Raw genomic sequence first — 15138 nt, forward strand, 5'->3', positions numbered from 1 at the left:
AGTGGGTAGATAAAACGGACCCCCTTTTCCTTGAACCTTCCTGCAGCTGGTTTTCTTTCTCCTTTTCGGGTGCTCGTTTGTCGCCAGATTGAGCTTGGAGAGGCCAAGGGGAGCTTGTTGAGGCAAGGAGAGAGGGAGGGAGGCGTGGGAAGCAGCCACTGGGGGCACAAAGGACCCCAGGGTACCGGCTGCTCTGCCCATTGATGGGGGGTGTGTAAGGACTCATGGTTGGGATGCAGCCCCCATGGGCCTCTTAAACCAGGCACCTGTGGGTTAGTGGTGGCCCTGACATGGGCCTACTCAATCTTTTTAATAATAATTTAATAGTAACAAAAAATGTTAATTACTGTATAGTATTTCATTGTATGGCTATGCAGGGGCCTATTAACAGTGCCTGCATGATGGATGGTTGGCTGCCGCATTTTTTGCTGTTGATGCTATTTTAAATGACGTTGCAGTGAATATCCTTGCATATGCTTCTTTCTGTATAAGCACAAATATCTCTCTAGGATAGATACCCAGATGCAGAATTGCTGGCTTGCAGGGAATATGTGTTAACGATCAGTTGTAGAAGCAGACCGGACTCTTCCTCTGGGCATGTGCTGGGGCTCCCTCAGGCTCCTCACTCGACTGCCCGTGCCCTTTCTGGTCCTTAGTAGTGACTCGGGCCTCAGAGCCACAGGAGCTCTGGGGGGAAGGTCCTTGAGGTCCGGGTACATCCTCCTCGGTAGTCTTTTTGTCTGTTGCATTGGTGAAGGCTTTATCCTGGAGGCCAAGTGGGCTGAAGCAGGGTGAAAGGAGGCTATGTTTGTTGGGGACCAGGCTCGGCTGCTGGAACAAAGCGGCCCTGTATGAGTGAGTGAGTTAGAGAGAAGGGCACGTAGCAGCCTGAAGCTAGGTAGGCTGTCAGGCTGGCGGGCTGGCTCAGCGCCGCGGGTGCACTCAGTCATCCTGGCTCCTTTTGGTGTGTCGCTCCCCACCTCTCGGTGTTGTCCTGGCTGCTCTGTCCAACCTGGGTCCGGCATCGGGGAGGGGGAAAGAGCAGCAGGGGTGAGCACGTGATGCCTTAGGGACAGGTGGTGCATAGGTGGCACGTGTCACTGTCACCCACGTTCCATAGGTGGGAAATTCATCATATGCCCGCACCTGAGAGCAAGAGGGACCTGGAAATGTCCTCTCCAGGTGGGCATGCATGTGCCAGCTAAAACTCTCTTCCTGTGGAGGGAGATTTGGGGACACAGTCACCTGCTGCAGAGGAGAAAGCCATTCAGACCATTCTTGTAGTCCGACGGCACCCGACCCAGTGTGTTCCTTGCTGTATCACCAGTGTCTGGTAGTGAGTAGGCACTCGGCAGATGCTTGTGGGATAGAGGAATAAAGAACAGCACAAAGGCATGGAGGGGGGTTACCCTTGGAGGCTTTGCTGCAGGTAGGGGTGGGGGGCTTTTGCCGCCCCTCTTATGCCGCTGGACCCGCAGGATTCATGCCTTTCCTTTCTTTCTAGCCTGTAGATACCTGGGGCTGAGCAGCAGCTGCTGTGAGTGAGAGGCAGGCAGCACTAGCCTGAGCCTCCTTCTGGGCTGAGAAACATCATGACCAGCGTCGTACAGGTCTCCCTGGCTGCCCTCCTGCTGCTGCCTATGGTAAGGGCCCAGGACCCTCCCCTCCATGACCAGCTGGAGCCCCAGGCTCACCTGAGCTCCCACCCCAGATAACCTGTGTCTTTTGTGTGCTATCAGCCAAGCTCAATTCACATGGCTGGTATCTCTGCCAGCACCCCCCTGGACCATCTGGCACTTTTGTGTGAACTAAAAAGGGTGCCCCTTCCTCAAGACCCTGTACCGATTTGACCAGAAATTGTTACATAATTTACAAATCTATTATGATAGTAACATATGCTGCAGCCTTTAGAGTTGTGCAGTACACAACCTGCTCAACTGTATGCAGGGGCCCTCTTCAAGGCCGTGGAAGGCTCTTGTGATCCTGGTCCCCAGCTCACTAGTCTCTGGCAGGTTAGAGCTCAGAAGGCTGCTCTCTGCTCAGGTCTCTGAAAAAGAGGGATGGGGTGCAGGGTGCCCAGGCATTGGCCCCTGCCCCTCAACCTGGGAATTCTGACCAGCATGGATGCAGCTGTCTTCAGAGCCCTGGATGCCGGTCCTGCCTCTGCCCTGACTTACTGTGTGACCACAGACAAGCTCATCCCTTTCCGTGCACATCTGTGAACAGTCAGAGCTAGACTGGATCCCTGAGCACTGCTCTCGGCAGCTTGGGATGCCTTGTGCCTGCCTCCACACTCGCCAGCATCCCCTTATGGAACCATCCCTGCCCTGGAGTTTTGAGTTGAAGTGACAACATTAGGATGCAGCTGTCGTGATAGCATCCGTGGGCTTTGAAGTTACTTGGTCCTACACTTAAATCCAGTATCTGCCACTAACCAGCCATGTGACCTTGGGCAGGAGTTTCTAAACTTCTCTGAGCCTCAGTTTCCTCCTTTGTCACATGGGGCAGGAGTACATGAGAGTGGCTACTAAGCCCCACAGAATGCTACCACCGTCCTTCACCTGCAGCTCCCGGGCCCCCAGAGGAGAGAGAGGATGAGCTCTCTCAGCCCCTCCTCTCTCTCACCCCCTGCTTGCTCCCCTAAAGTGCACTTGTAGCCTCGTGGTCTCTGGAGCTGGAGTGCCTGGGTTTGAATCCTGGCTGTACAGTCTACTAAACTGTGTGACCCTGAGCAAGTTTCGTAACATCTCTGTGCTTAAGTGTCACATCTGTAGAATGGGAAATGGTAAAAATAGTGCCTGCTTTGTAGTACTCTTGATATATATATGCGTGCATATGACAGAGTAATGCACTCAGTTAGTACAGTGCTCTGTGTGTGCTTGTTAATGTTATTATAAGACATGGAAACTGAGACCCAGGAAGCGGGTTGGATCTGCCCAGGTCCCACACTGAGTTGGTGAAGGAGAAGAGTCCCCATGGCATCTGTGACGAAGTGGAGGCAGGGTCCCCGCTGGCTCTGAAATCTCTCTGTCACTATCGTCTTCCTGCTTCTGTCGCTCCCCTTCCCCCGCTGCCCCTGAGGCTTAGGTAGCAGGGCTTGTAGGTGAACCTCCCTGCTCCTTCTCACCGTCCATCCCCTGTGCCTCCTGCAGGCTACCGCCATGCACTCTGACTGCATGTTCAAGAAGGAGCAAGCCATGTGCCTGGAGAAGATCCAGAGGGCCAACGAGCTGCTGGGCTTGAATGACTCCTCCCCAGGTGAGGAGGGTGGCGGGGAGGGCCACCACCCCTGGCACATCCAGGCCAGCCTTAGAAGTCATGTCCCAGCCTCTGGCCAACTTATAGAAAGTAGTGGAGGGTACAGGTCCCTGGGTCCTTCAGAAAGCCCTTTGGGGTGATGGAGCCCTGGATCTGCTCTAGGCAGTGACACTGGGGTTGCCCTCCTTGGGGATGGCCTGCCCTGGATGCCTCCCTCTGGAAGGGGCTATTCCGGGTGACTGGACGTGGCCGCCTTCACTCCCATGGGAGCTGGGATAGAGCTGGTGTCTGGGCTGAGCAGTGGCTGTCAGAGAGCTCGTTAGCAGGCCGCCTGGGCCTGGTGGTGGAAGGGACACAGCTGTTGCTGGTGGCCGAGCTAGAGAGCACCTGGTCCCCCCAGAGCATGAGGTGTGGGATCATTCCCGTCTCCTTGGCTCACTCCATCAGAAGGCAGAGAACAAGGCAGCAGAACCCCAGTCCTGTGCGTGTCTGGTGCTGCTATTCTCCTGGGGCTGCTACCAGCATGGGGGGCCGGATGCCGCTTCCTTGTGCTGGATGGTACCACGCACTGCAGGACATTTAGTGGCCTTAGCTCTCCCATTAGATACCCCTAACACCCCCTGATCTCAGTGACAGTCCCAAAAGCCTCACTTTTCTAGATGTCCCAAGGGAGTGTCATGGCCCTGGCTGAGAACCAGTGGTCCTGTGTAACCCCTTTCCTCCTAACTCCCCTGCTGTGCAGATGGGACGCTGAGGCCCATAGAGCAAGGGTACCCTCAGCTTCCTGACTCCAGCAGGGCCAATGAGAGGGTCTGTGCGGGAAGTTGGGGATTTGGGGGTAGGGGGCATCACTGGAGGACTTGCCAGATTCTCTCATGCCTCAGTCACTGGAGGTGGGGTTCTCCACCCACCCTAGAGGGGTCCACTTTTCCCCCCGATCCTCCCCATTTACAGGGAGCTCTTCTGAGCACCATCTGTTTAAATGCTTGATTAGTCTGCAGCCCAGTTAAATGCAATCGTCCCGCTGGGCTGGGCTCCCTAGCCAGTCAGCTCAGCAGGCATTAACTGGTAATGGAGTCACTCCCAGCCATGCTGGCCTTTCCCTCCAGGTGAGCTCTTGCTCAGCTCTAACTGAGGCCAAAAGTGGATTTGAGGCCTCACCAGCCAGGGAAACCGAGGCAGGGGGCCTAGATGGGTGCACAGTTGCAGGAGACTCAAAGAATATCTTGTCCAGGCGTCTTGTCTAGGGGATGGGAATGTGGAGCCTGGAGGGCAGTGACTCTTTAGAACCATGGGAAGGGGGAGTATCAGGCTCAGGAGGGCCTGGAACCCAGGTGCCCTCCCTCCCAACCCGGGGCCATTGTTCCTGCTTCTCAGGTCTCAGATATACTTGGGATCGAGTAGTAGGAAGCGTCTGTAGGGATGGGTCGAGGTGGGATGTGGGGCCCGGACTGGGCCAGCAGACATGCAGGTGAATTGCACCTGTGGAGCCCTGGGCAGGGAGAGGACAAGACCCCCCCGCCTTCCCCCACAGGGGCATCCAGGCAGAGGTGTGAGCATGAGTGAGGCAGATGGAAGGATGGATACCACCCCAGGAGGGGCAGACCAGTGCTGCCGGGAGGGGCTCTCACCCCCAGGCATGCTCAGGAGAGGACGGATGAAAGGAATTCTCTGTGGGGAAGGATTCATGGAGAAGGTGGCGTTTACATCAGGTCCTTGGTCCTCAGACCTGGCCGTACGTCAGAGTCACCAGGGAGCTTTTAGGAAAATGTACCCAGGACACAGTCCAAACCAGTTAAACCAGAACCTCACTCCACTGTAGTCACCATGATTTTTAGAGGCTCCCCAGGCGATTCTGACGAGAAACTAGGCTAAGAACCCCTGAGTTAGGCCCTAGGGAGGAGGAGGCACTTGATGGCAGGTGAGACCTGAGGGATGGATGACTGGGGAGAATGTTCTGGGCTGAGGGAACCACAGCAGCAAGAGGCGGGTGGGGGAGGGGAGTGAGTCCGCCCCTAGGTCTGGAACCCTGCATTGGAGTCGGTGGGGATGGGCTAGAGGGACGCGTGGCTGAGGGCCCGGGAGCAGGGATCTGTGTGTTGCACGTCTGCCGCCACTGGAGTCGGAGGTCGGAGGGGACGGCAGTGGTAGCTTCCCCTGAGCTGCCATCCCTCCAGCTTTCCCCAGGACCCGGCCTGGACCTCCCTCTTCTAGCCCTGCCTCGGGGGCCCTGTGAGTCCGGTCACCCTCAAACCTGAACCTGGTCAAAGGACCCCAAGCCCGTGGAAGAATTTCAGTGACCCATCCACCTGCTCATTCATTCGCTCACTTATCCCCTCACGCTCTCCTGCACTCATTCAACTCACATGACGAGCTGGGATCTTAGGTGTCCAGCCCGGGCGGAGTGAGGGCAAAGCCAGGGGCGGGGCCTGCAGAGCTTCTGGGAGAACTTAAAGAGGCTGATGGCCAGGCCCTCCCCACACCAGCGTGATGGGCATTTGGACAGGGGGACTTGTTGAGAGCACGTGTTAAAAGCCTCCCGACGATTCTAAAGTGTATCCAAGTTTGAGAGCCACTGGGTTGGCCAGAGAATAGCCTCCACCAGGGTGCTTAGGTCAACTTGGGCCAGAGAGCAGCCCCCAGCGTCCAGGCAAACCCGGCTGGGAGCCAAGAGTCCAATCTGACTGTAAGCAAGGATCAGCATTATGGTATTAATATCTGTGCTTGGGGTGAAATGAGAGAGGCCAGCCCTCCTGCTGTACCCCTTCTCTGCGCCTCCCCTGCCCGTTCTGTCCCAAGCACATGCACCATGCACAGAACGCTGGCCAGGGGTCAGCCGATGTCCCGGAAACACACTTGAAAAAGAAAATCTGTCAGCTTGTTCCAGTGACTGTGAGTGTGTATTCACAACAATGCTTGGATATATATTTTTATGTATTTATATATATATATATATATATATATATATATATATATATATATATTACTTGTATGTCCCCATGATCTTTTAAATCCCATAAAGTGAGTGCATTGGAATGAAGACACTGATCTGTTAGAGGGGAGGCGTGTCTGTGGCATGTACGTGTGGTTGGGGGGGATGGTGAGAGGTTCCCAGGAGGGCACCTGCATCCCCTCAAATCCATATCCCTCACTGATCCTGGGACCTCCACCGCAAAGAGAACGTGGGACCGTAATGCATATAGGGGCCTTCAGAATGGAAGCCGAGGGACAGAGGTATGCTGGGGAGGGGCACCAGAGCTCAGCAGGCAGCTGAAGGGGGTAGAAAATATAGGTAAGATAGTGGAGGGTGAAAGCAAGCTTTCTAACTGGGTGGTTTTGTCCACAGTGTCCCTGGCGGGTTTTAAAGATGTTTATTGGGACCATTGTTGAGGTGATATATTTAGTGGTTTTGTCCCTCATTCCAAACTCCTGAATGCTAAACAGAACTTGAGACAGCACCAAGTCCGGCTGTATCATGTGACACACGGAGAGGCTGAGGCCAGAGTTGGGTGTCGCTGGCCAAGTCACACCGAGGGCCAGAGCCAGTTCTGGGACAGGACCCAGGTCTGCTGTCCCAGCCAGGGAGGGCCCTCTGTGCTGCAGTGCTCTTGTGCCCAGAGAGAAGCAGAAAGGACTCCTGTGCGTGGGAACCAGCGCGTCCTCTCTGGAGCGTCCCCAGACCCACACAGGGCACAGGCACTGCCTGCTGGGCTGGCCGCTTTGTTCTCTCGGCTCAGCCCGGCCAGCCTGCCTGCCCAGGGTGAGTCCTGCCAGCACGTCCTCTTTGTGGGACTGCGGGCTTGCATCAGTCTGGAGGCCTTCCCTGCATCTAAGTGGGCTGGTCAGGTGTGGTCCTCCTTGGGGGTCCCACGCCCCATACTCTGGAGAAGATGGAAGAGGGAGGCCTGAAGCAGCCTTGGCAGGGGCAGGAGGGAAGTGGCTTGGAGGAGGGACAAGAAAGCCTGCTCAATGCTATTCTGACCCAGCCTCTGAGGCCTGTCCAGGCTGCAGAGTGTGTATCCTAGCCCCCAGCTCCACCCTCACCAGAAGAGAGGCCTGGAGGAGGGCGGGGGAACCACTGCAAGGCTGGGCCCAGGCTCCCCATCCTCGGAGCACGATTAGCTTCTTGTCTGTGCCTCCCAGCTGCTCTGAGAACGAACAGACCCCCAGTGTGGGGAGGGGGCGGGGTCTGTAGGGACCCTCCCTCTGTGGAACTCGCTCCCCAAATCTGACAAAGGGTTCTGTTTCTGTCCAAACCTGTTTTTCTTTGGTCCGTAGTTCTCAGGCTTAAGCCTGTATCAGAACCTCCTGGAAGGCTTGTTAAAACCCAGATTACTGGGCCCAGCCCCAGTTTCTGACTCAGTGGGTTTGATGGGGCCCGAGTGTCTGTATCTCTGGCAAGCTCCCGGTGGCGCTCCTGCTCTGGGGTCCGCACTTTGAGAACCACTGACTTCCAGAGGGGAGGGCTGCATCTCTAGTCCTTCCTCCACTCCCCCAGCACGGAATTCACAGCTGGTCCTCATTTTATGGATCAGAAACATTGGCTGTAAAGTAGATTTCAGTAAATCGAATCATTTTTTACCCGTGAATCGCATGCCGAAATGAGGGGCTTGTTCTCACAATACCCAGGCATCCTCAGGCAGCTTCTCAAAGAGGGGACTGCGCCTTTGTTTGAGTCCCCTTGGCGCCCCTGGTCTCATGAGTTTTGAACACTGTGTGGAACTGGACAGAATCATCACCATGACAACCCGAGATTAGCTCCTTATTTTGTTCCAGTCGGGGCTAATGGCTCTTGCGTTCTCTCTCCATTCAACCTGCGCAAGTGGTCTTTTCCCCTCCTGCTGTCACAAGGCACTGCCTCTCCTTGGCTGCTTTGTGTGTCAGCATCTTAGTGGGAGCAGCCCCGGAGAGTGTGCCCAGCATTCTCCCCCCCGAGCGGGAATCCCCCGGTGCCTGAATTCCTCCCATCAAGTCCCATAGAGGCTTTCGGCGGGACAGACTGAGCCAGGAGGGCACAGGCAGGCTTCGTGTAGAATTGGGGCACAAGGGGGGTAGATCGGAAGGGTGCTTGGGGTGTCAGAGTGGAGAGTTCTCCCAGGGAAGAGGGCCGGTTCTTATTTCCTCTGCATGGGGAAGAAGAGGACAGGAAATTTCTCGACCCCGCAGCCGTGTCTGATGCACTTGACCACCTCCTCCTTGAAGCAGGCTTTCCTGCTGCTGTGTCACCAGCGTCTGCTGGTTTTCCTTGTATTTCTGGCCACCCCTCCTGAGTCTTCTTTGCCGGCTCCTCTTCTGAGTGGTGGCATCTCTTCTGTTGGGGCAGGCCCTAGTCTCTTCTCTTTTTTTCTTCTCAAATCTACGCCCTCTCACTGGACATATCATCCGGGTCCACGGCCCTACAGAGCCTCCCTGTGCCAACCACTTCCCGTTCTCTTCTTCCAGTTCCAACTTCGCCGCTGAACGCCAGAAATTTGTCTAACTGCCTATTTGAAATCTAGCTTCACTTGGCGCTTTGCATCATCTCAAGCTACACATACCCCAGATGACACTCTTGAGTTCCAGCTTGCCAATTCCCTCCGCCACTTGCTTCTCATCCAGCCCTCCCCACTGTGGTGAGTGGCTCAGCTAGCCAGCCATCTAGACACTCAAACCCAGGTGCCATCCTTGGCCCCTCTCTCCCGTTCCGTGCATCAGTCACGGTAGCCTAGACCATGTTGCGGTAACAAATGAACCTTAACATCTCAGAGACTTAGCACCATAACATTTCTTGCTTGCACACGTCACCAGCCAGCGTGGTCAGCAGAGGTGGGAAGTGGAGTTCGACTCTGCCCGGTCCTTCAGAGATCCAGGCTTCTTTCATCTCGCAACATTGCCACCCTGGATATGCGGCCTCCAGGGATGCTGCAGAGAGGGGAGGGAGAGAGAGAAAGGGTATGGAGTCTGTGAAGGATGTTTTTGAGACCTGTTCATCACTTCCCCCCACTTCCCATGGGTGAGCACTCACTCACAATGCTCCCTGGCACACTCACCGGCTGGGTCCAGCCAGTGTGTCACCAAGTCCTGTCAGTCCTGCCTACAGACTCTCCTACGCAGAACTCCTTTCTACCTTGGCTGCCATGGCTCCTAATCGAGCCCCACCACCCTCCTCTGGACTGCTGCCATATCCTGACAGACATGTCTCCATGTTTGCTTTCCTGCTCTTGAAATATATTACCTTCCCACACAGCTGAATCAGATCACGTGACTGCGTCTTCAAACCCATCTGTGGGAGGCAGAATAATGCCCCCACCAAAGATGCCCACGTCCTAATCCCCAAAGCCTGTGAATGTGTTGCCTTACGTGACAAAAGGGACTTGGCAGGTATAATTAAGATGGAGCAAGTAGCCTGGATTATTCAGGTGGATCCAGTGTAGTCACAAGTGTCCTTATGGGTGACAGGAGGCAGCAGGAGGGTAAGAGGAGAGAGCTTTGAGGATGCTATGCTACTGGCTTGGAAGATGGAGAGAGTGGCCGCAGGTCAAGGGATGTGGGTGGCCTCCTGTACCTGGAAAAGACAAGGAAACAGATTCTCCTCTAGAGCCTCCAGAAGGAATGCTGACAACTTGACTTTGGCCCAGTGAGACTTCTGACCTCCAGAACTGTAAGATAAGAAATTGTGTCATTTTAAGCCACCAAGTTTGCTTTGTTATAGCAGCAACAGGAAAGTAATACAACATCCAAGGTCTTCTCAGCATTTGGCATTAAATCCAAACTCATTCCCATGACCACAGGCTATAAGCCCTGTGCGGGCACAGACCAGGGGGGTTTATTCACCCCAGTTTTGCTCTTCGGTGTCTGACTTGTAACAGGCACTTAATATTTCTTGAATAAATGAGTGAAGAAGAGGGAAGGGAAGGGGAAAGAAAAGATACAAAAAAGGTAAAAGGAGAAGGGGGGCGGGGGAGAAAAAGCATCTTGAAATCTTCTAGCCTCAACAGAACTAAGCTTTGTTGGGACTGGAGTCTGGAGCAGATGGGGAAAGAGAAACTGGATGTGTTTTGTGGGCGTGGAAGGAAAATGAGTTGCTGTCCTTAGTTAGAAAAACCCAAGGCGCTCTCAGGAGCCCAAATCCCATCCTCATCTCCCTGGAAAACGTTCCTGGGAGGATTCGGCTCCAAGGCTCCTGAGGCCAGAGCAGACCCCACCTCTCTTCCTGTGTGGGTCAGACCAGGAGGTGATAACTACAGGAGAAGTGTGCTCAGGGCATCCTGGGAAGCCCCGAGATGGTGACCTGCGTCTCCTGTGACCCCAGTGATGCAGGCCAGAGAGGTGTGTGGATGGCTGAAAGCTCCCGATGGGGTCGGGGACATTGTCCCATAAAGCAAAACTGTTTCACAGCATTTCTGACACCAAATGTGTGGCTTTTCCATACGAAGCAATTCTCCAGTTTTCTAGGGATACCCACTGGATGTCCCTACAATTTAATTCAAATCTGACACTAACTACCTGGAGTTAGCACAGACCCAACAGGTTAAGGGTCAGCTTCAGGAGACTGCTCCCCCATTTCAGATGCCAATTGCAAGTCGTGGGTCCCCAGGTTACCCACACTTCAGTGTGTCTTGGCTACAAATCAGGAGTTCCCATGGCCTCCTCCTCAGGCTCCATAATTTGCTATAATGGCTCACAGAACTCGGGAACACATTTACCAGTTTACTATAAAAGATGTTATAAAGGATATAAATGACCAGCCAGATGAAGAGGTACATAGGGTGAGGTCCAGAAGGATCCCAAGTGCGGGAGCTTCTGTCTCTGTGGAGTTTGGAGTGTGCCACCTTCCTGGCACATGGATGTGTTCACCAACACAGAGGCTCTCCAGATCCCATTGTTTAGGGGTATATGGATGTTCCATTATGTAGGCATGATTGATTAAATCATTGGCCATTGGTGATTAACTCGATTTCCCGCCCCTCTCCCCTCCCCCAAGGTTGAGAGGTGGGGCTGAAAATTCCAATTCACTAATCACATAGTTGGTTCCTCCGGGGATCAGCCCCAATCCTCCAAGAGTCATTTCATTAGCATACACTCAGATATGGCTGAAAGGGGCTTATGAGTAACAAAAGATACTCCTCTGACACCATCACCCAGGATGTTACCAGGGTTTTAGGAGCTCTGTGCCAGGAATCCGGGATGAAGGCCAAATGCATAATTCTTATTATATCACAATATTATAGTCTCCTAAACCCAGACACTGGGATTGGGCCCTGGAGTTATGGGTTCTAGTTTCAGGCTTCGTACCTGCCCTGGTGCTACAGGAATTGCCCCTAGGATCCTTAGTCTATGGAGGGGACTCAGGCTAGGAACCAGGAGGGCTTCCAGAGTGTGGCAGGTCACAGGGCAGGGTGAGGGGACCTTGGCAGATGCCCCTTTGAGGATGTCTGTCCTGGCAGTGGGGCCAGGGAAGTGAGCCCCAGCCTCCCAGCCATCCTTCTGGGCCCCAGCATATCCTGAGTCAATCTCTTCCCGATTTGAGTTCTAATCACTGAGAGTTGGGAGTCCCCTCAGAGACACCCAGCCCTTGCTGTGCACAGAGGGAAACTGAATCAAGACAGGGGGGGATGGAGACTTACCAGAATCATGCAGTGAGCCCTTGGCAGAAGGTCTGGGACTTCCCTGGTGGTCCAGTAGTTGGGACTCTGCGCTTCCAACGCAGAGGGCATGGGTTTGATCCCCATGCGTGCCACGCGGTATGGCCAAAAATAAATAAATAAATAAACTTAAAAAAAAAGAAAACAACTCAAGTCTGTGGCTGCCCTGCAGGTGTGGAGGGGACACCCTGCCCTTTCCCTCCCCCTGCCCTCAAATGCAGACTTCTCAAATTTGTTTTTTCGACCTCTGTAGCCCTGGGCCTGATGGGCCCTGGCACACTGTAGGTGCTCAGTGAATAGTTGTTAAGAGGATGAATCCCTGCCTTGGCTCCACACCTCTGACCTCCAACCTGGGAGCCCCTCCCCATTGTGCCATCCCCACCTGAGTCCTGTGTCCCTCCCTGCCCCTCGGCCCTTGTGACTGTGTTCGCTTGCTCTATAACGAGTCCTAGGCCTTAGGAACGTCAGCTGGCAGAAGCAGCTGGCCGTGCCAGGGCCTAATGTTCCACATTAAGGGAACATCTGTTGACTGGGGCTCCCAGGGCATGGGCCAGACACGGCCATGCTCCGTGACCATTCCACGGTCAACACGGGCCATGGCGGCCAAAGATGTACTGTTAGGTCTTTTTTCAAGGATATGTTGTCGTAACCAGCCACGTGCAGGTTGGAGTCCTGCTGTGATGGGTGGACAGGAGCCATCAGTGACAGACCTGGGACCCATCTCCCTTCATGTGGCCCCAGCATCCTCATCTTCTTGGTTCGTTGTCCTCAGAGCTTTCTATGATGCTTCTGTCTCCCAAACTCAGGCATTCTGCGAGCAGGATACTATAGGCTAATGTGACTGGGTGTGAATTCTAAAGTAACCAGGTCTGAGTTCTGAGAGAGAGGGTTTTCTGCACCTGGAAGCTTTGGGCGCCTTCTGGTCCAAACAGGACCGGAAAGTCAGTCATGGACCGCAACAGAGAGACTGTGAGTTCACGAGGCCCGCCCCGGGCCCCCATCCCTGCCCAGCACCTGCCTGGGCTTCCTCTGTGTCTGTCGGTGGCCCTCCACTGGCCTTTCTTCTCACCTGGTAGGGCTGTGTTTCATCTCTCTTTCTTAGGAGAATGATCCCCAGGGACACCTAATTGAAATAATGAAATTAATGGTGATAACAACGGCGAGCATGCATTGAGTGAGCCCGCCGCGAGCTTTACATGTATGAACTCATTAGTCCTCCTAGCAGTCCTGTGGGGTGGGACAAGCGCTGGCTGTCCCATACATGGCAGGGAAGCCCTCCAAAGCCCTTGTTATAGACCGCTCAGCAGGATGTGGTCCCTTTTCTGAAAGTCTGTACTCTGCCATCAGACACGCCACACTGCTGCCTCCCTTCTCTGCCTTTGCCCCCCTGTCACGATTACATCTCTGCCCGCCTGGAAAATGTGGGGTTCCATGCTCCTCTCACATCATGTCCTTTCCCTGGGTGAGCTCTCATCCCAGGGCCTCACCCATGCCTCACATGCCAGAGTGAGAAGCAAGCGCCAGGCCTTAGGAACCACGTTAAGGAGCTGAGGTGATAGGACCACTGGATGGCGCTCACTGGGGGTGGCGGCTGTGTGACCCAGCCAGATCTTCCTTTGGAAGAGCTCACGGTCACAGCTCTGTGCGGTTGAGTGAGGAGACCACTGGGGAGTCTGTAGCCATGGTCCCAGTGAAAGGTGGTCAGCCCTTAGCTAGGTGGGAGTGCAAGGATGGAGAGTAGGGCGTGGATTCCACAAATATTCGGAGGTCAAACCAGCAGGACTTGGTGACCAGTCGGCTATGGAGCATGAAGGAGAAGGAGACAAAGCAAGAGTGACGCCAGGGTTCTAGCTGGGGCTGAGACAGGAAATCGGGTTTTGTAGGAGATGCTGAGTTGAGTCTTGGACACGCTGTGTGTGGATTGTCTTGGGCCTTTCAAGGTGGGGATATCCAGCAGGCCCCTAGCCATGGAAGGCAGCCCCCATGTTGTGCAGGAGTCAGGGCTGGGAGTTGTCTGTGTAATTCTCTCCTGAAGTCCTTGGGCCTGGTGGTCTCCTTTAAGGGCAGTGGGGCAAGGGGCCGAGGGCAGGGCAGACACAAGCCCCTGCATGCAGTCGGGGTGGGCAGGGTGGGGCCCACTCAGTAAGGACGGAGAGGTCAGTAAGGGCAAGAGGCCTCTCGGTGGAGAGGAGGGCCGGAGTCAGACGAGGGGGGAAGCATGAAGGGGAGGTGAGGAGGTGGTGATGGGAGTACAGAGAACTCCACAGAGAGGCTGGCAAGGGCTGGAAGGAGAGCAGGCACAGGGGTCGGAGGGTCCACTGAGCCCCCCAGGTCTGAAAATCTGGTCGCCAAGCTCAACGTCTTCCTCCTTCTCACAGGCTCGTGTCCAGCGAGTCACCCGTCTTGGCGATTCCTAAATAGCTCTGTTTGTCCTCGCTCTTCTCCAGCCCTCGGTGCCCGCCTGATCCGGGCGTGCCTCGCCACCACAGTGGCCTCTGAGGGGGTCCCTGCCTCCTGGCTCTCTGTGCTCCGAGCCCTCTCATAGTTCGGGGCCTGGGCTTTGCAGGCCTCTCCCCGCCTCCCCATCCCCCCTCTGGCCAATTTGTGCTCCTCTTCAGGTCCCAGCTCCGTGTCATCTTCCTGCTCCAGGCCTGCCCCGAAAGGCGGTGGGCGACTGGCGGGGAGGGCGTGGAGTGGCATCCTCGAGCCACACGGTTCCTGCCCCTCCCCTGAGGGAGAGGGAGGACCCACCGAGGAGGTCGATGTGAAGTGGGACCCCACCGTGATGTGGAGCCTGGGGACGTGGAAGAGCTCACGCAGGGTGACGTGTGCGTGTTACGTGCGTGTGTGTCTGTGGGCGTCTGGATGCCCTCTCACCGTGGTTCCCTTCCTCACAGGCTGCCCTGGGATGTGGGACAACATCACATGTTGGAAGCCTGCCCACGTGGGTGAGATGGTCCTCGTCAGTTGCCCCGAGCTCTTCCGAATCTTCAACCCAGACCAAGGTGGGTTCCCCCCGGGGGCCTCTTCAGGCCACTCTGGGTCCGGCCTGCTCCCCATATTCGGACCTCAGGCTTTTCTGAGAGACAAGCACCAGAGGCATAGGGCGCCCTGCAGGCAGATATTTCCCATTCCAGAGCTCATGTGCTGGTGGGGAGATGAAATCACGGACCCTCGTGCACACAGGGACACAGAAGCACCCCTCAGACGTGGCAAGTCCACGTGGAGGTGAATCATTGTGGCTGGGCTCTCGAAC

General features: G+C 55.1%; 1 protein-coding gene across 4 annotated transcripts in view; it reads left to right on the forward strand.

Moving 5' to 3' along the window:
• Positions 1–1577: 1577 nt before the first annotated feature.
• ADCYAP1R1 (ADCYAP receptor type I) overlaps positions 1578–15138 on the forward strand; it is a 39703-nt gene continuing 26142 nt past the window's right edge. For 2 of the 4 annotated variants that reach the window (XM_068550026.1, XM_068550027.1), the window contains exons 1-3: positions 1578–1643; positions 3153–3258; positions 14780–14887. In XM_068550026.1, the coding sequence (XP_068406127.1) occupies positions 1593–1643; positions 3153–3258; positions 14780–14887 (265 nt within the window). In that variant the 5' untranslated portion in view covers positions 1578–1592. The remainder of the gene's footprint in view (positions 1644–3152; positions 3259–14779; positions 14888–15138) is intronic. The other 2 variants (XM_068550023.1, XM_068550025.1) reach the window with 1 other exon arrangement.

Source organism: Eschrichtius robustus, chromosome 8 (genome assembly GCF_028021215.1).
Source record: "Eschrichtius robustus isolate mEscRob2 chromosome 8, mEscRob2.pri, whole genome shotgun sequence".
NCBI lineage: Eukaryota > Metazoa > Chordata > Mammalia > Artiodactyla > Eschrichtiidae > Eschrichtius > Eschrichtius robustus.